This window comes from Dermacentor silvarum, chromosome 6 (genome assembly GCF_013339745.2).
Source record: "Dermacentor silvarum isolate Dsil-2018 chromosome 6, BIME_Dsil_1.4, whole genome shotgun sequence".
NCBI lineage: Eukaryota > Metazoa > Arthropoda > Arachnida > Ixodida > Ixodidae > Dermacentor > Dermacentor silvarum.
The window spans coordinates 138,787,091-138,807,112 of record NC_051159.1 but is presented as its reverse complement, the minus strand read 5'-3'; the positions used below and the strand labels follow the sequence as shown (position 1 = coordinate 138,807,112).

At 42.7% G+C, this 20,022-nt stretch overlaps 1 protein-coding gene across 1 annotated transcript in view; it reads left to right on the top strand.

Annotated features, from left to right (window-relative positions):
* Window positions 1-13,987, top strand: part of LOC119456085 (hemicentin-2-like) — a 169,826-nt gene extending 155,839 nt beyond the window's left edge. Inside the window, 10 exon segments of the mRNA XM_037717687.2 lie at window positions 597-741; window positions 1,993-2,283; window positions 4,491-4,784; window positions 7,140-7,445; window positions 8,392-8,520; window positions 10,240-10,267; window positions 11,821-11,906; window positions 12,576-12,709; window positions 13,631-13,898; window positions 13,901-13,987. Coding sequence (XP_037573615.1) covers window positions 597-741; window positions 1,993-2,283; window positions 4,491-4,784; window positions 7,140-7,445; window positions 8,392-8,520; window positions 10,240-10,267; window positions 11,821-11,906; window positions 12,576-12,709; window positions 13,631-13,898; window positions 13,901-13,929 — 1,710 coding nt within the window. The 3' untranslated portion in view covers window positions 13,930-13,987.
* Window positions 13,988-20,022: the final 6,035 nt, after the last annotated feature.

Here is a 20,022-nt window from a genome sequence, read left to right as displayed (position 1 = left end):
TTTTTTCCTGGTCACCGGAAGCATTGCTTTGTCGCAGTTTGCTGGAAGTTATTTCTAATTAAAGGTTGTTGTTGTTTTTTTTTTTTGTAACTTGGACCGTCTTTTCTCGTACGTTTCAAGTTGTGTCGTTTGCATGTTTTCTTATACTAGAATTTTTGCCGGCAGATTTTTTTCTTGCTCTAACCAAAGAGACCTCCAATACTGATGCAGCCCGCTGTGACTTTGTGCAGTCAGTTTCTAAGATGACTCTCCCTCACATCCCATGCTCACTTCCTCTCTCCGCCAAACAGTAAATCACTGAAACAAACTATTAATCGATCCTTGTTCAAGCGTTCGAAAATTCTCAACGAATACATGCAGTCAACTTCACTATTTTGAGCCGTCTTATCACAGTTTCCCAGCGTTGGGTTTTTCTTGCTGAGAGAAGCGTTCCGCTCACCATGCCATGAGTTCATTCAAATTAAACCCTCAACCTGGATGATTAGTAGAGAATTTCCAAACTCACCCAGTAGTTAACTACAGCATACGTCGCTCACCGAAGAAAGCGTAAAATGTCGTTCAGTGTGCTTAGCGCTTCACCGGTTTGGCTCACACAGGTTCAAGAGGGCGTGAGCACCAGCTCGAGCGTGATCCTGTTCACACCACGGGCGGAGGATAATGGTCTTGTGCTGTCGTGCCGGGCAGAGAATCAGTTCATCCCAGGCAGTGCCATTGAAGAAGGTTGGAAGCTGGACGTTTTCTGTAAGTACATTTTACTCTTTGAAAAGATTGTTCCTTTTTCTTTATCCCGAGAAAATAGTCAAATTAAAGAGGTAACAATGAGTTTAAAGGTCTCTTTGTCACTTACTTAAGTGCGCCTGTTTAAATGTTTTGAACCTCATTGAATTTTGAAAGGTTGGTGCGGAATAAAATATTGTTCAATAAGCTGATAACACATGCGGTATACTGCTGATCTTGAGGTTCACTATACCACCTGCCTAAATATTATATTTAGAGGTGAAATGTTATTCTTCTACCGAAAACTAAATTATGAAAAACAAAAACATAATGCAAAAATAAGGGACTTAGTTAAAGGCATTCATAATTGTTATTTTTCATATTAAGTCTTGTTTTTTTTGGGAGGGATTTGAGGTTTGTGATCGGGAAATAATATGTGAATAGAGAAAACGGCCCGCTTAGGTGTGTCAGTAACAAAGGTTCGCAAACAAAGAAACATATAGTATACGCCAACGACCAATGAAAAGTAAGTATAACATTTGAGCTAATTCAAAATAGAATTTACACAGTCCGCGGACATTATGCGACGGTTCAGTCACTGCAGCTTATAGGTTGCACCTACCGATTCATCAGATGTCTCCTGCGCATCTGTACCCAACACAATCGTTCTGCCTTACTTCAGTGCCTATTTCCAAGTGTAAGTACACGGAAGCATGCAGTAAAGATATACATTCTTGAGATCTACTGTGTAGAAACTGAATCTTTGAATCTCATCACCTATGGCATAACTGAATTATAGCACTCGAAATTCGCTGTGCATCAAATTTCAGCTTAGGGAAACGTTATCTTTTAGTTGAGACGCACCCAGCCAGGCCCGGCCACGTTGCCTGTGCCGGATGAAGGAAAGGTAGATTTTTTTTCTGGCTCTTCAATAAATGACGTGAACTTGGAAGCTGTACGACTATTGCTTCGATCATCATATTTTATTAAGTTGGTGCGAATAAAGTCACTGTTCAATGAAAGGGCTACAAAACACCGCAGAACTTACCTATTGCTTGGTTTATAAGTTCGCCATTTCTGTAGGTAAGTGGTTGCTTTGTGTGTTATATCGAGGAACATGGGTTTACAGTGAATAAAACATAAGCCCCCGAATGATCGGTATTCCTTCTATTACGTGAGTTCATTAGATACCCTTGTGCGAAACGAAACAACGAATAGCATTTTTCTTTGATGATAATTCGCCTTTTTGGAACTCAGATTTCTTTTTTTCGACAGATAAACCTCGCATCACATTGATGCTTGGTCAGAACCTCAAGGAGCACGACATTCACGAAGGCCGTGACGTGTACCTGGAATGCCACGTGGAAGCCAGCCCTCCGGCCAGCGAAGTGACGTGGCTCTTTGAAGGCCACGAGGTTGCCACAAACACCAGCGCTGGCGTCATTGTGAGCAACCAGTCGCTGGTGCTGCAGAAGGTGCGGAGGTCACGCCGCGGCCGCTACAGTTGCACCGCTGCTAATCGGGAAGGACACGGCACCAGCAACATCTTCATTTTACGAATAAAATGTGAGCGTGCCATAATGGTTGTTTTAGCTTCCTATAGTTGTTATTTGCACCGACGTTATGAAAGATCATCTTTAGCATTAGTGTTTGTAAGTCGTTCATTCCTCCACAACATCTTGTAGCAGTATGGAACAAGTCCAATAGATGGCTATCTATCTTACGCGCCACCCGTGCCTAAATGAGTAATCGCAAATTACGAAGACTTCTGAGCTTTACGTTTTGCCTTGCAGATGGCTACATAGATCGCTGGAACAGCGTAACACATGCGGTCGCGAGCACAGAGGTACACAAAACAGCATGGCGTTGTTTTTTTGTCCGTTCGCTGTTCAATGTGTTCGTTGCTCTGGTATGGTGGTACAATAGAGGAAACTGTTGTGCAACAGGGTGCCGTGATAAACGAGGGGCGATAAAGTCGCTCTAGGGGTGCGCTCCTATAACGGTTTGGAAAGCCCGCGTGGGCAGCAAGAATGAGGCTTTTGATGACGAAAGCACGATTCTAACCAGTCACGCGAAAGCAAGCGAGCGGTTCACTTTCCGAATTAATGTAACATTGCACCAAATCACAATACAATTGACTATCGATGCTATAATGGGGACAAATACTATAGGAAGTGTCGCGGAATGTATCCTCAAAGATTTACTACTATATATTCCTATATCATATGATCTCAGATATATACTACTGCAAGTAGTACTGGTAGAAATAGTACTATCGGCGATACCAAAGACTAAATAAAGTCCATAACCAAGCCACAGGCGGCAGACATAATGATTATTGACACTTTTTGTGGCTAGTGAATGCAGGCAAATATTCGTGGAATATACTGAGTTGCGCAAGGCCAACGTATAACCACGTGCTCTCCGAGCACGTGCACGCTTGCACAGACACACGCATGTTTTCACACATATCAAGGACACACTCACGCACGTGCGTATACACGCACAAGCACGCGCGCAGAGTAAGGGAGAGCTAGGGCTGCACTGGCCCCAAGTTGTACTGTGAAAGCTGCAGCTGTAGTGAGCTATACGTATTGCGCACATCATCTTTAACAACTGCCTCGATGGACATTTTCGGTTCTCCATTTTACTTAGTACATTGCATCTACATAGTAAATGAAGCATGTTCACAATTCAAAAGCAGCTATAATTGACGAATACATGTCGGGCGTGTAGAGAATAATTTTTACAGCGAAGCTGTATATAGCTACCCCGGCAAATTTTCTGCGTCCGTGCGCGTACACCATCACGTCCAGAGCTAGTGCAATTTTGAGTTTCCGCGTAACAGGATTATGTTTTCTCGTATGTTCAAATTACACTCCGATGCTATCATGTCTGCAGGTCGTGTGTAAGTCGTACTTTATACAAATTTTGTAAGGCACTTTACTTTGAGGAATTGAGTTAGTTGAATAACGCACTTGCGCCAGGCGGAGGGTCTACTAGAATGAGGATAAATGCTGCACTCCGGTACACCTGCGTGCGCGTGGGAGGAGCGTGTGCACTGATGTATCTGTCCTTTACGAGCGGGCGCTCTGTCCGTCGCATCGATCACGCAGAGTGTGCTGCGACCGTAATCGACGTCAGGGAAAGACTGTTAAAAATTACAGCCACGTTCAGTTCGTGAACGTGAACTACGTACAAGCGTATGGACGCCGCGAGCGTGCACCTCGGCGTCGAAGCACCAATGAAAAGGTCGTGGACGCTACATTGATCTCGACGGTGTGACGCCCTGTGGTGGCGCTTGTGTAACGGCGGAAACGGCTTCGCTGTACATACCCTTTCACAGGGTCGAACGGAGGCGGAACTGTTTTCATCATACATTTATAGCAGCCATTTCCTAGTTAATCACGCACGTAATGTAAACGTGCAGACTTGTCACAGAGGCAAAAAATAATTGGAAAATTTTTTTCTATGGTTCTGAAAGATAGATGCACCAATTTTGTTTGCGTCACTGAATGGTGTACTTCATCTCAACGGTACTGCGAGAAGACAACGTCAGAAACTCGGTGACTGGGGATATTGGGAAATTTATTTGCTCTTCCTTTTTTTTTGAAATTGACATTAAACCAAGGATGAACGTTCTAGAAGTAAAACGAAATCTCAAGTAAGTAGTCTATTGTTACGACCGCTTAACATGCGCATTTATTTGTTGCTTTTGATACCACGAATGTGCCGTAAAAAATAATTTTGACCTCCTAACATTCTCTCTTCAGTTGCGCCAGTTTGCAAGCCGGGCCAGAAGCGCATCTATGGGGTCTCGCAACTGGATTCAGTGTCAGTGCACTGTGAACTGGAAGCAGACCCTGGAGACGTGACCTTCCACTGGCGTTTTAACAGCTCGTCAAGCGGCAAGCGTATCGACTTGGCTAGCTACAGCCACGCCCAGACGCGCAGCACAGCCATCTACTCACCTCAGAATAGCGACGACTTTGGCTATCTACTCTGCTGGGGAGCGAACGAGGTCGGAAAGCAGTTGCACCCCTGCAACTTCACTGTCGTCCCGGCAGGTAAGCCTCCCTGCTTTAGATCACCACATCGAGAGCAGTTCTCTGTTCATGAAGCAGGTAATTTTCTGCATTCGAGTACTAAAGTTCTTCAAAAGATATTTCCCTTTCTGGTACGTTTACCTATGTTCGAGTGGAGCTCTAGCGCCCATGATTTGATAGCAGGCGCGTTTGCCTTTGAAACTAGTAATTCATCTTTTCTCAATTTTGATTCCCCTCAAAGGCATCTCTTCATGTTTATATAAAAGCCTTCCTGGCACAAGTCTCAGCGTTCAAGTTCTATCTCTTTCTGTCTATCTATCTCTTTTTATATTGTTTAGACATACACACACTTCTAAGCTCTACCTCGACCACGTGACCGGCTTCTCACACTTCACACTTTTTTTTTCCCATTGATATTCCTAATTCTATTGCATTAAAGAAAGCTTTGCCTTCAAAACATTTGCAGAGCACGGTATCGTGTGTTATTAGCACATTGAGAACATATACGCATTTACTTATTCATGGATGTCCAGCGATGAGGCAGAATACGTACGTGTTCCGTTCGCACCCGTTCGCCCCCCCCCCCCCCCCCCCCCACGCACACACGCAATAATTACTCTTAAGCTCATAAGCAGTTTTTCATGAATCAAACTTCCCAGGCCAAGAGCACGACGAGACACTAAATATGCGCGTGTTTTCTGTCGGCGCATTGTTTTCTTTCAAAACAATCAGGATATTTAGCAATGTTGCAGGACAAGAACAAGTGAAATAGGAAATAATTATGTGATTGAGAACTTCAAAAATGTCATTGTCTACTATCGCCTCGCCACTTTATTGCAACCGGAAACAGATAACTTAGTTCTGCATATGTTAGCTGGGAGTGAATTGGGTGAGATAAAAGCATTTTCACAGCTCTCCAATGGCCTTCCACTAGAACAGCGCTTTCAGAGTTGTTTAAAAAAGATTCGGAAAAGGAAGCTTCAGCTATTCGTTCAGCAATAAGTGATGAAATGACAGCGTTAAAGAAAGGAAGAGTTAAAAGGAGCAATCGAATCCACCATTATAGGGTAAGAATAGATGCGGGCACACGGAGAGGAACAGCATATCCAGAGCATGGGAGCACGTCGGGGCAGCTCTGTGCTATCGTTTCAGGTCTGAGTGTACAAACAGCAGCGATTGCCTGTAAATGTGACGTAGTGATCAAATGATGTAACTGTAGTAAGACGAGTGCGGCTTTCAGAGCTGGATTTCCATCTTGCTTCAAGATGGCCAAGGCTGTCGTCATAGTTATGTCCAGTGTTGATGTTGCTTATGAACGCCGCCGCATGCTGGTAGGAGGCGCTAGGTTGGCTGCAAAGAATGTTGCCCGATCCAAGCGTGCGTAGCGATATTCGTGCTTCAGTACTTATCAACAATGATTTCTTAACCTATTCTGAACTTAATCTCAACAAACTGTTTATGGTTTTGAGGAGGCCGTGAAGCGTAATTACGAAGCACTGGGGCTCCCATTCCAAAAACCTTTCTTCCGTTAGTCCCTTCCATGTTTGGCGAATAAACTACCAGGGAGGTAGTTTCGTTATCACGGCCATCGGCATCACGACTGTATGTATGTATGTATGTATGTATGTATGTATGTATGTATGTATGTATGTATGTATGTATGTATGTATGTATGTATGTATGTATGTATGTATGTATGTATGTATGTATGTATGTATGTATGTATGTATGTATGTATGTATGTATGTATGTATGTATGTATGTATGTATGTATGTATGTATGTATGTATGTATGTATGTATGTATGTATGTATGTATGTATGTATGTATGTATGTATGTATGTATGTATGTATGTATGTATGTATGTATGTATGCATGCATGCATGTATGTATGTATGTATGTATGTATGTATGTATGTATGTATGTATGTATGTATGTATGTATGTATGTATGTATGTATGTATGTGGTAGGTGTGGTGCACTCTTGCAGATTCAGACTCAGTGCTGTGGGTTGAACTGCACAAGCTGTAACCTAGACTGTTCTATAGTTATCCCTGCGTAATGACTATTACGCCGTGATACCTACTGCGGTAACGAGTGCTCTTTAAGACCACTTGAGATAGAGGAATACCTTATTGCCGCCACACTTACTAAAAGAGGATAAGCCACTCTTTGATAGCCATCTTTTGGCTTAGCTTGGTAACGAGAATCGATTGTTCACCTCAATTCCTACGCGGGGCTGCCTGCCGTAAGGGCGTATTCGAGGGAGCAATTAACAGGCGGAAGCAACAGAAGCGCGAACGATTAAGTAAGCTATGTCGTTCCCTCTGATGACGTGAAAGTTGCCAGCTTTGCTCGTTTTCGCACGATGCAGGTCCACCAGAGCCTGTAAGCAACTGCAGCCAGCTGAACGCTACCGAAGACTCGGTGTCGTTCGAGTGTGCCGAGGGCTCGTGGGACGGCGGTGTCACGCCGGTCACGTTTTTCGCCGAGCTTCACGACGTCGAGAGCGGCCGCCTGGTGGCCAACGCGTCTTCGTCGCCCATACCGGCGTTCGGTTTTTCGGGGCTCGCCGGTGGCACCTCATTTCGAGCCAGCATGTACGCGAGGAACGCTAAAGGACATCGCCCGCCCACACGCTTCGTCGTCAGCACACTCAGACCCGCCGAGAAGCTCACGGGTAACCAGAGAGCAGCGCCTGCAGTTAGGGCTGCTAGGCACGCAGGCGCTTTGCTGAACATGAGCGCACGATCTCGATTGCTCGTGTTCACCGATTACCTGTTTTCCCCCGGTTTCCCTGTTTCTGGCTGGTGACGCAACCTTCTTTTCTCGTTCGATCTCAGGGGTAGCACTTGCCTCTCGTGCCATGCATGACAGCGAGAGCCTCGACCAATCTTTTTCCCGAACCTTATTATTAAGCTTGTCCTCTTTCCTTCCGCTAGGAGTAACGCACTGATGAGCCTTTCGCCGAAAGTGTTTACCGCACGCTATGCCCGACCAAATGCTCAAGGCTCTAAGTCCAACATTCTGCTTACATTTCCGTGCAAAGCTTTGCGTTGATGAGATAAGTTGTATGGCTTATGGTACTAAGCGTTGGTATATCATATGACCTAAGCTTATTCATTGTGCGATAGTGTAGCACAACTTCATAACGTCGCGAAATTTATTGGTGCTTTGTGATTTGCAATATTTGTTTGTATTGCATATGTGCGTGATGAAAAAGAGCGAGCACCAAATCTCTGTGCTATCATAATTTTACGATCACGCAGCACAAATAAAGGTGAGAAGAAGGAGGCTTCGCAGATGCTGCGGTGATAAAAGTACACCTAATTTGTGTAAATAACTGACGAACTCTAAAGTAAATGAAGTGAAATTAAGATGTTTTATTATGTCGTATTAGCCATATTTTAATAATATACACGCTATGACAATCTGGTAACTATATTACGATATTTTTTACTGCATTTCCTAACTCATGAACTCGTACTTACTTTTGAGAATTTCGTTTCAACATACTGTCACCCGGTTTCACGGGAAGAGCTCATCCACAAGTGAAAAGTAATGTACTTCTTCCTAGATCTAGGAAGCCTTCTCAGTCTTAACGACTTGTTCTTTTACTTTTCTAGCTGGAAGCCAAGCCATTATAATTATTAGACCCGTTCTAGGAGTCATCATGGGCATTATTTTGACCCTAGTGATAGCAGCGATCGTGATTATTTTATTCATAAAGTACAAGCATCCTCGGAAGACTAGAGGTAAGTCTGAAGCTTTGTGCACATACCTGTGAATATTGAACAGGATTCAGAAATTGTTGTGGAGGATGGTGTAATTTTTCTACATTTTTTGTAGCCAATATGGTGTATTCATGCGTAATATTCTTTCTATGAATTTGCATATCAAAGTAGCAGGATTTTTTTTATGTGACATGAAATTCTATCCTGAATATAGTAGCTTCATTGCGGACCAGCTTATAATATTACATGTTGGGCGCGGAATGCACAAATTTTCCTTCATATAAGAACTGTTTGTCATTGGTCAGCCATCATCGCTAATGTTACGCTTGCTATTCTTATTAGTTGGTACGCTCTTGTATGCCAACTGCTTTGTGAATACGAGAAAAGGGGCCAAACTCACAGAAGTTCTCGTTTCGAGGCACAGTTTGCCTTTCGTTGACTATCATCGCTAATGTTAGGCTCACGATTAGCCGGAGCTTCTTCTTACGAACATCTTTATCGTACGAACTGGATTTCAAGTAAATTCCCAAGGTTGGAGGTATCCGACCTATTTCGTTAGTAAGAACAGATCTTAATCCCATTATAAATTAGGGCCATTAACACAATTGGCGGGCAGTCTCTCTGCAAGATGTATTGGTGTAGAGCTGCTTGATTAATAGTACAATGGAGCAGTTGGTAAGAAATGGCGCCTGCCATTGCCATTTCAATAATATTGTAAGTCAAGGCGGCTGGCCATTTTTGAAGAATGATAACATCTTTGGTGAATAATGCGTGTTCAAAATTCTACTTGATGTACCCGTGTGTGTTCGTTCACGCAAAAATAAAAATAAATATCTAAGCCTTTCTTTAAAAGTACGATGTGTCATGTGCCTAGGAAATAACATCACATGAATATGCGGACTTGTTAATTAACTCATAATTTGTACGTTTCGGTGTATTTTATTTGCGCAGCCAAGAAGTGTTGCACCCCTGTTGTAGCTCAGCGCCTCCCATGTTTGATAGTCTGTCTCTTTCGACATTTTCTATGTTGGTCCTTATTTTGGACAGGCCGGCTTATATGATTAAAACAACAATTGTCTTTGCTACACAGCTACAATTTTGAAGGAGAGCAGACCCACACAAGCGGCTGTAGCTTGGATTGGTGTTTGTCGGGCTGTACGTGATACTGTGCTGTGATAGTCTGTGGCCATAGTGACTGGCTGTGATTGTGTGTATGTGCTCCCTGTCTCTCTCTGTAGTGCCTTATCTTTCCTTCTCCCCCTCCCTCATTTCCCAGTGTAGGGTAGCAAACCAGATTTTTCGTTCTCGTTAACCTCCCTGCTTCTTTCCCTTTCTTCTCTCTCTCTCTCTCTTTCCTACTACGTTTTTTCCATTCGTTCATCACACCTTCTATTTCTGGCGTCGAGGGGCTTACTCTCAGCACAACCCAAAAGGCTAGCTATATGTCTTTCGCCTCTCTGGCACATTATATATTTTTCTGTGGCACTTTGACAACAAGAACAACAACGAAACACATGTGAAGTACAGCCCAAATAAATTACTCTTTCTACTCTATTATCACTTTAACGAAATAAAGAATATACATTTGAACTGAGAGATGTTATGTAGCACGTACAAGAGGCCTTTATATTATACCATGTTCACGGCCCAACACCTCCATTAACTCTTCACTAAGTGTGAGGAGTTAAGCAAGGTGTACTTACTACACATAAAAGCTCCTCAATTTGTGCTTTCTTCTAGATGAGTACAAGGAAAGAACAGATGACAAGTAAGTATTTTCTTTTTTACTAGTATTATCAGCCAAAAGCTGAACTGCCTTTCCTGAAGACAGTTGCGAAAAAGTTTGTTGAAGTAATTTTTCTGGAGCAGAAAAAAAAAAGCTTCTAACGTTTCACGAGCACGTTTCTGCTTGCTCTCGCCTAGGATTTCACGCTATGGAAATGTGGTTCACAAGTGGGACAGCTTTCCATAGCGTGAAAATTTAGGCAAGAGCAAGCAGAAACGCGCTCGTGAAAGTTAGAGGCTTTTTTTAAATCAGAAAAGCAGGTCAGGGGTGTGTAAGTGATACATCGATTGAACTGTACAATGCAGAAATGAAATTCCTTTAGCGTGCACCTGGTTTAATCTGTTCCCGTTTGATGGTTGCCATAGTCATTGTAACGGCGTGCCTGTGTATCTTGTGGATATATGTTCCTGTGGGTATGGCTTCAATAAATCAGTTTTTAGTTTGCGCATGTTTTCGTCTTCTTTTCGGTTGTACCGTCCCATTGCACGCTATTTCAAGAAGGTTCTCATGTGAAAGAAGTATAGACAAGGTCGATCCAAATGGTCGCGAAGCTTCGGGCGAAAAGCGGTTCAGAACGAATTGTCACCGACATCAGCAAGGGTGGTTATGGGAGCAGCGATTGAAGCACGACAATGTTTGGCGGGAACAAACATTGTGAAAGAAAAAAGCGTTTTTTTTTTTAATTAAAGCGATACACAGTTTTATTCATTCAACGAAAATAAAATTCGTAATCAATTTTATATACGCATGGCGAGAATAGAAGAACTCTATTTTACTTGATCATTATCAATAAATACCTTTTTTTCAGCGCCCACCGTAAGGGCGCCCACCGATAGCGGCGGGCGTTGACGCCGCTATCACTTGCAATGCAATGCAGCTCTTGAAGTGGGCACGAAGGGGCGCTCGTACGGATCAGCTGTTACAATACGCCTCCCTCAAATGTTGTGTTGCTTTGCTTGTCGACATTTGTCTGAATTTGGTGACGCGTGAAGTTTCATTGTTTCTTAACATGTTCAGTCAAAAGTAGTGAGTTGGGACCGCCAGATAATTGTTCACGTTAGTTGTTTTCCTGGGACAGCGCTGGCCAACGGGCTTGGCGTCCGACAAAAGGACGAGCACTCTACGCCCAAAGCGTTCGTTGGCCTCCAAACAAAGTATGTTCTGCGTAAGGGTGCGGTTTCGACACCAGTATGGCTGAACTATTCCTGCATTGGTTTCGGCGCTGAAAGCGCGAAACGCCCATCACGTCGAATGGGGGGCATTTGAATATACAGCTCTAATGGCAGGCCCCCGAAAACAAAATTCGAGTGTTTGAGAACAAAATGACGTCACTATGGCGTCACACACACACAGATGGCGCTAAGCCCCATGAACCGCCATGTTTTGAACGTATGGGCTTCTATGAAAGCTTCGCTACCAGGTGTATTTATTTACCTTGGTATAGACGTATACTGAGCTGCTAGGCTACAATGACAACAATGTTGTTGCAGAACCGTTTATCTCTAGAAGGTATAACCAGTGTTTCATTCTTTCAGGTCGCAAAGCCTGCTCAAAAAAGATGGAGAAGAATTTGGTGATATTGAAGGCCGTGGCCCCGACATTATACCAGCAGCTCCGCTCAGTAAGGCTACTTCTGATGTTTTACCATAGAATCCAGCTCAGCACATCTGTTAATAAATTATAGCACTTGTGCCACGTGTCTCTTATCACATTTTCAATAGTTAGACCAGGATGTAAAAAGTAATTGCTAGAAGCAGCAGCGAATGCAGTAAATTGTAAAGAAAGCAGAAAAGAACAAGCGAAATTGCATAACAAGCAGAAGCATTTTGCAGCTCCCGAAACAGGTGCTCGTAGGTGCCATTGCAAATGTACAACTGTCCAAATTTTGAAGCTGAACGTATTAACGCAAATATTTATCTTATCCTAATCAAATCATAACTTCGCTAATTACAAAATATATTTTACAGGGTAGTAAACAGACTTCAGCCAGATATTCCTCACAAAGCGCGCGCTTAAAAAGTCGCAACAGTAGGCTTTTAAAGCTTGATTCTAGCAGGTGCTTGATATTCGAATTTGGCTCAAAATACTTTCTTCCGATAAGAGATACAGAATAGGTAAGTGTATAGGAATTTATTCGCGAAGCTTGCTTTCGCAGTAGTATATGTTGTAGATTTATGTTTACGCCTATGCATTCTGTGCCTTGTACATTTGCTTATTGCACAAAGCAAGTTTATCCAGTCCTTTCTGCAATCGGCACAACTAATACGTCATCGCAAACTTGTTCTTTCAGCGTATAATGAGCAACAGGAGGACAAGAAGGAATACGAAAAGCAGGCAGTGGCAACTTACTACAACTTACCTGTTACCACGAATGAAATCAGTCACTCTGGAACGCTACCATCTAATAAGTATGCCAATGGGAAGGTAAGTTTCACTGCGGATAATAAGGAGCTGCCGACAGGGTACGGTATACAGAATTCTGAGGTGCTACCCGCTTACAATTTCTGAATAAGGAAAAACATACGTGGCTTACATACGAGATATAATACTGCAAATGCGACCAATTAGATGTGTGCAGGTGGATTTAGATTAGTGGATTGTAAGTCCATCTGGCACACTTTATAAATGTTTACAGCAATAAACATTAGATAAGAGAATGCTTTGTTTAACGTGAGCACTGCAGAACAGAAAGCCGCTAAGACGAAGGAAGTTACAATAAAATAATGAAGCTACACATTATAATCTATCACGCATGCGCCAAGCTTCTAAGTCCATTGCACTTCTAACCCACGCAGGGGTGCGCTCGAAGATAGCTACGCTGGTAGCGAGCGAGTGCTAAAAAACCCCTGAAATAGTTCCTTCATTTTGTGACAAGTGGAACACAGAGGGACTTTCTCTTGCATCTATGTCAATTATGCAGTAAATGTGATTGCTATTTGTTTTATTCTTGGCACGGCCGTCTGGCAAAAGCATGAAATGTACGCATCTCTCTTCTGCGGCTAATTTGATCAAATAACAGTTCACCGCACAGAAGAAATTGAAATTTGAAACCATGTAATCAAAAGATTCAGCAACAAGAAATTTACACGAACAATCTCAGACCTTGAGGGAGAAGAACTGGATCAGTAGCCATCTACCAGACATAGGGAAACGAACGATGCTAGATACGATTTGACATGCAGAAACTAATGGGTAGATAGCGTTTTTTTTTTTTTCATTGGCTATACGTTTTTTATATATGAAGTTTTGTTGCTTTATCAGACAAACTTACGCTATGAGAGTTCCTTCATTGTAACTTATTCGTTGCCTTATGTCATTGCGTGAACATCTTTTCTTTCCTTGCAGCGTACTTCTAGCCAAGAAGCTGCTGGTTCAGATTTAACCTACGTGGAGCTTGCCTTCTCGAGGTCGGGTGGCGCGTGCATGTCGGCGACCCTACCACGGCCCCACAGGACTGGTCTGGAAGATTTTCGCGGAGCCGAATACGGCCGCATAGACTTCCAACGGAGCACTGCCCTGCGGCCACTTCCCTCAGGCCATCAGATTCCCAGTGGCCCCGAGGACGTGGACGAGGATGGCACCATCAGACCAAACCTTACCGATCCACCTCTGGTTACGGGAATCGAATGGAAAGCACCGTCTAGCCAAGACATATTTTCCGGTTTCATATGGCTCTCAACACGGAACCTGCAACTGAACTTCATCTGGTTTGTCTCCTTGCACCTACTATGAGACTATCTACGTAATGAATGGCGATAACAAATATTTCAAGCTAGCAGTGGCCGCACACGCAAGTTGCAGAAAAATTCACACTGTCCTGCAGGCCATATAGACTTCATTGCTTGCTGTTGGAGCAACAAAATTTATGCGTCACCATATCAAGGTCGTGCGCTATATTCTTATGTTTACGAAAAATGTACATATCTAAGGTGTGCAGATACACATGTTCGAGCGTGCCTTCAACACAACCCTAATGTAGGCGGGGCGACACTGGGAAATACCTACAGAACTTCTTGATCGATGTCCCCGCTAAGCATTTTTCGTGTTTATAACTCAGAGGGAGTGACAACGCCAATGTTTATTTTTTCGTTTGTTATGAATGATGATTTTTATAGCTGCAAGTGGCTAACATTTGTTTTTAAACATTAGGGTGTATATAGTATGGGTGGATATGTTCGACGGGCTTTTGAGCGGCCCTGGTTTCACGTATTATGCCATTAAAATAGCAGATACTTGGTCAGGCGTGGCGTCACTTCCATGAAGTCCCATATTAATATGGACTGAAAGTTCATAGAGTGAAAATATTTATTATGCGATAACAACGCGTTACAGTTTATGTTGTGTCGCATAACGACGAGGCGCTACGGGTTTCAGTTAATATACTAGTCGAATTACACTGTGCCACGTAATATGCCTAATTAGGCTTCAGTGAGCCTGGTACATGTCCACAGCACGCTTATTGTTTAATTTAAAGCCGGGCTATTTATTGCTGGTAATCAAGGTTCACGTCTATGACACCTTGTTTGGAAGGTTGGTGTGCTATGGCTGGTATATTTATTAGTCTTCATGCCTATAGAGAGGCGGGGGGGGGGGATGCAGTTATCACCAGAATTTTAATTGGGAGCTTTCTTGCTCGGACGTAATAGGAGCTTAGAATTTTTCGAGTGTAGTTATATGTTCTGTTTATTCCCATTCCAGGGCGGCCTACTCAGCGTGACGACTGTGTGAAATTGTGGTGTGTAGATACACAAACGCCTCGCGGGACGACCGAAAGGTTCCCGTGAGCTGTTACGTTCGTGATTCTCCCCAAGTGCGCTTAGAGAGAAAGAGTACTGCACTTCCGTGTTCCCCGAGAATGATACTGCTGGTAGTATCGTATCCACCAAAAGTGTATAAAAGTTTACAGAAGGAGACATAGAGGTAAGCTGTAAAGCCTGTTCTTAGGTGTTTTTTTGCGCATTCTTGTTAACAGCGGGGTAAACTTACTGTACTCGTGCGCAACTGCAAGTGAGTCGCGCTTTCGCTGCGGTATTCCAGAATGTATTGGGTGTTTTGCAACTGCCGATTTATAGCTTCAATTCACGACAAAAGACTGATAGTTACGAGCACTAATATGGTCTATCTTTTTTTAGTGGAGCACTGTAATGTCATTTGCACTATATAGTACTACATAATTTTATCTTAGAGGATACAAAAAGAACGTTCTTGTGTAAGCGTTTCGTAAAGGTAAACAAAATTCGCAAAATATTCATTTCAGCAGTGCCCGTAGGATTCTGGTTAAATGACACCGAAGCACTATGATAGCTAGTTCTCGACCAGCTAAGTTAACTTGTATTTCACCCTATATTGAATACAATGTTGTTCAGTACTTGATCTAAAGTTAATGTTCTGAAGATTCCTTAGCAAACAGAAATTTTTTGAGGAAGTTGCAAGTATTCCATTGCGAGGATGCTTTAGCTCGGGGCGTCCTATCTAAATACATGGGAAAGGAGAAATCGTTTTTCTCGGCAACTACTGCACCAAATTTGATGAGGTTGGTTGCATTTAAAAGAAATAGTTAAAGGCTAGTGACTGTTGGTTGCGAATTTTTTGGGCGGTCAAAATTTTAATAAAAATTGACAGAAATTGTAAATTTTTAAAAAACGAAACACTCATGTTTCCAACTATGCAACTCAGCAACGTAGCAGGATATCACAATTAACTAAATTGCACCTAATAGTGCATCTAAAGCGGACAATATTGATATATTATACACGGCTCTCAAATAAAGCACTAACTTATTAGTAGAACTTTTAAAAGACCCTTGTAAACAATGTAACGAATTTATGTAAGGCATAAATAGACATATCAACTTTGTCCCCTTTAGATGCTCTAATGGATGCAGTTTACCGAAGTGCGATATTCGTTCTAGGTGCAGAGCTACAAATTTGTAAACTTCGTGGTGATATTTTTTGAACCTACCAATTTTTGAAAATTCCATTAAAAATTTCAGGCCCTAAATAAACATTCCGCTTCCGAAAATCACTAGAATTTAACTTTCGTTTTCAAATGCAAGAAGTTTCATTAAAACCGGCCCAGTGGTTATCTCAGAAAAGCTTTTCTGCGTTTTACATGTATTTGAATTGGCGGCATCGGAGTTGGGCCCGAGATAAAGCTTCCTCTTAAATTCGTCTGAATCGGAAAGGAAAAATCACTTGAAGCGTACTTACAACATTACGGTGTACGATGCGAAATTTTTCTTTATGTGCGTCAGTGAAATGTGTCATTACATAGTAGACAAAAACAGAACTTGAAGTCACTATTTTTTTTTTTTTGATCAGGTGCCTTTGCAAAGAATGGATTACAGCAAGAGGAAAGTGCCGTGGTCATCAGTGGATTAAGTGCTCAACAAACCTGTGTCACCTGCAGTTGTGTTCAGTGACATTGTGAGCTCCCGTGAGGAGATTTTTACTGTACATAAAAAATAACTGGCATGTTGACTTTCTGGTGAAAAGAATACGAACTGCTTTTTGTGAATATGAGTGCTTTCTTCAGAGGAAAGAGTGGCTCATTAAAGCTTCATTTTTCGAGCCTACGACTCTCTCTCAGATCCCAGGTAAGCAGGAACTAAACCAAGTACTTCATCTTGGAGCGTGTTGTTACTTCTAAATATGATTTTTTTCCGCCACAGTATGTCGAACTGCAGTCGATATTGTTTTAAAAGAAAAGTAATATTTCTATCAAAAGATTCACTACAGAGATATTTGCATTTGGTCAAGTTAAAATTATTGTTTTTATTTTTACACTGAGCTTATAGGACCTTATAGGATACTTATAAGGCGTTTAGTACCAGAGTGTTTCAGCAATTTACGTTCAAATGTGGCTGCGGAACGGACGTCCTTGCTAGTATGAAGCAGACTAGACTTGCTGGTTTACCTTCGTGCAGCCTAAACGCAAGTTGACTTCAGAGTTCTCAGAAGTGCCTACCTTGTGCGTGATATAGATTCGGAACCTTCAAAGTCCTATACTTATTTCCTCATCCTGACACATCATTTACACAGCGTATTTGACGTGCTGTTGCTTGATAATGTGCTCAGCCGCCAACCTCACCAACTTACTCGCCGCGATGGCACAATTTGCTATTGCGTTGTGCCGCTTAGCCCAAGGTAGCGGGTTTGATTCCTGGCCGCGGCATTCGCCTTTCGATGATGGCGAAATGCCAAAACGCTAGTTTGCTTATTTTCGGGTGCACGTTGAAGAGCCCCAGGTGGTCAATTAATTTGGAGTCCTCCACTGTGGCATTCATTCTAACCCACTGCGGTTTAAATTATGTTTCACTCGAGCGGAGATGTGGTTAACATCCGCTAATTTTCTTAGATTGTTGAATACACACGCTAGGTGCGCGTGAGATTAGTACCAGCATCATGTTCTGTTGGCAATGTGGTGCAAGTACTAGCTCTCTTGCGCCCATATATTTAGTTCGGCCACAGGCAGTGCCGACAACATTTAATAGTAAGCCTGTTCAGAGTTCAGGAGCGTATTTTCTGACATTGAGCTCAAGCACTATGTCAAGAGATATACCAGGAACCTCAATTTTTGAAATTGGTTATAAAGTCAGTCAATGAATATAAAATGTAATTCCCGCACTTATGTGGTGGAAGAAATTATGCGGTTCTTCTAGGCCAGTGCCGGCGCATGAGAAGTCAGTTGGAATACAAGATTGGATCGCCTAAGGTGAGTATTGTCGCGTCAAGAGTCATTTGCGGTGGTATTTCTCGCTGCGGTCAAAAAATGCTGACGGAGGCTGAAAGTCGTTCACAGCGTGGCATGACGCCACTTGATCAGAATCGACTGTAGAGATAATCAAATATTGCATGAATAGTGAAATATGGGTGATATTTATGTTGCTAAAGTGGAGGTTCTAGTAAATGAAACATTTCGAACTGAATGAATATCCCCGAAACATTGAATACTTGTAAATACCACAAGAGCTGTCTTGTAGACAGAATAAAATGATTAGCTGGCATCACGCGTGACATTATTTTGCAATATATAAACTCTCTTTTTATAAGCGTATGTTAAACACATGGCCGTCCACGGAACTTAGTAATAGATTCATCGGCATTGACTGCATATCCTCCATCTACCCTAACAGTGAAAATATATTTGAAGGTGGTTATGAAGCAAGAGTATCAGAATAAGCTGAAAGCAGAAGAGACAAGGAATAATTTCAGTGTAGCTTCTACTGTCATTTGTACTTCACTAGAGAGAGAGCGAGAGAGCAAGGAGAAGAAATGCAGGGAGGTCAACCAGAAGAGCATCCGGTTTGCTACCCTGCACTAGGGGTAAGGGAAAGGGGAAATAGAAAGAGAAAAATAGGGAGAGAATGAGTACTGAGTACACATGGGACGATACAGGGACACTATAGGCGGTATCTTAAACCGGTGCACTTCACGCAACGCTTTTTGTGCCAATGACGGGTGTAGCCACAGTCCGAGTATCTTTGACTCAGAGAACGGTCTTGAAGTCCAGCCGGTTTAAAGTTGTCCTGAGAGAGAGGCGTTGTACGTCGTAGCGAGGACAGGTACACAATAGGTGCTCGATGGTTTCCTCGCACATACAGGAGACGCACATCGGGCTCTCGGCCATTCCCATACGATGTGAGTAAGCGTCCATGAACGCCACTCCCAGCCACAAGTGGCACAGAAGGTTGCTTCACTACATAATGGTATTGATTATCGAAAATAATTTTACCATGCCGCATCGTCTCGAGGAGTATGGGTTACGTATCACCGTATTTAGTTGTATATTCGGGACAAACTTGCAGGTTTCGCTTGTGAGCAAATGTGAACAACGTTAAATTCTTTATTGTGATCAACACATACAGCGAATCTTCAGCTGTTCTAGCAAACGAAACAGGATTATCCAGCGTCGTCTGCCTCATAACCATGCTACAACCGCGAATATATGCAAACAAACTTCCAGGAACAAAGCTTGCCTACACTAATAAACCTTGCCGTGATACGACTTCAAAATGTGCTATGAACCCACTCTTAATGTGACTAGCATCTAAAGGGATCGCCTTACTACGAATCACAACCAGCTCAGTCGAACTAAAGTAACCGCAGAGGAAAATTAAAACGTTGGTTGCACGCAATTGCAAGCGTACGATGCAAGTGAAATGAATAATTGTGAATGTGTTTACAAATTCAGCTGATGCCACAAGCCAGCGGAAGCCCTGGACAGCTGCTGGAGGCCGAACTAAGCTGCCAGAAAGTACGTGATTCAAGAAAATGCCCAACCGCTCTGCACCTTATGCTCAATTGCACAAAGAGCATTCTTATTGCACAAAGCGATCGTCCTGTGTGGTCTTCCTTCTTGTGTCCTCGCTTTTAGCGCTTTAGGTCAAGTGTGCATTTTTATAGAAAATTCTGTTGTTACGACTGGCCAGCGTCCTTCATCACCACACTCTTACATTTTTTAATGACGCCGAGAGTGCTCGATTGCGAATTTCTACGCAGACAGCGAAGTAGCAGCGTGGAGCAAAATAGTGTTGTATTTTTTCTTGGTACTATTCAATACTGAAGCTTTGAACAAAACAGTAACACATTAATTTCCACTAGCCGTCCCCATTGCGGTTGCAGTTCACCGTTCCGGCAGCACCATAGGTTATCAGGAACTACACTGCATGCCTAGAAATTCTCGAGAAATATGACACAACTGTGTTCAGGACGTGCGCTCAGGCTTCACAGTTACAT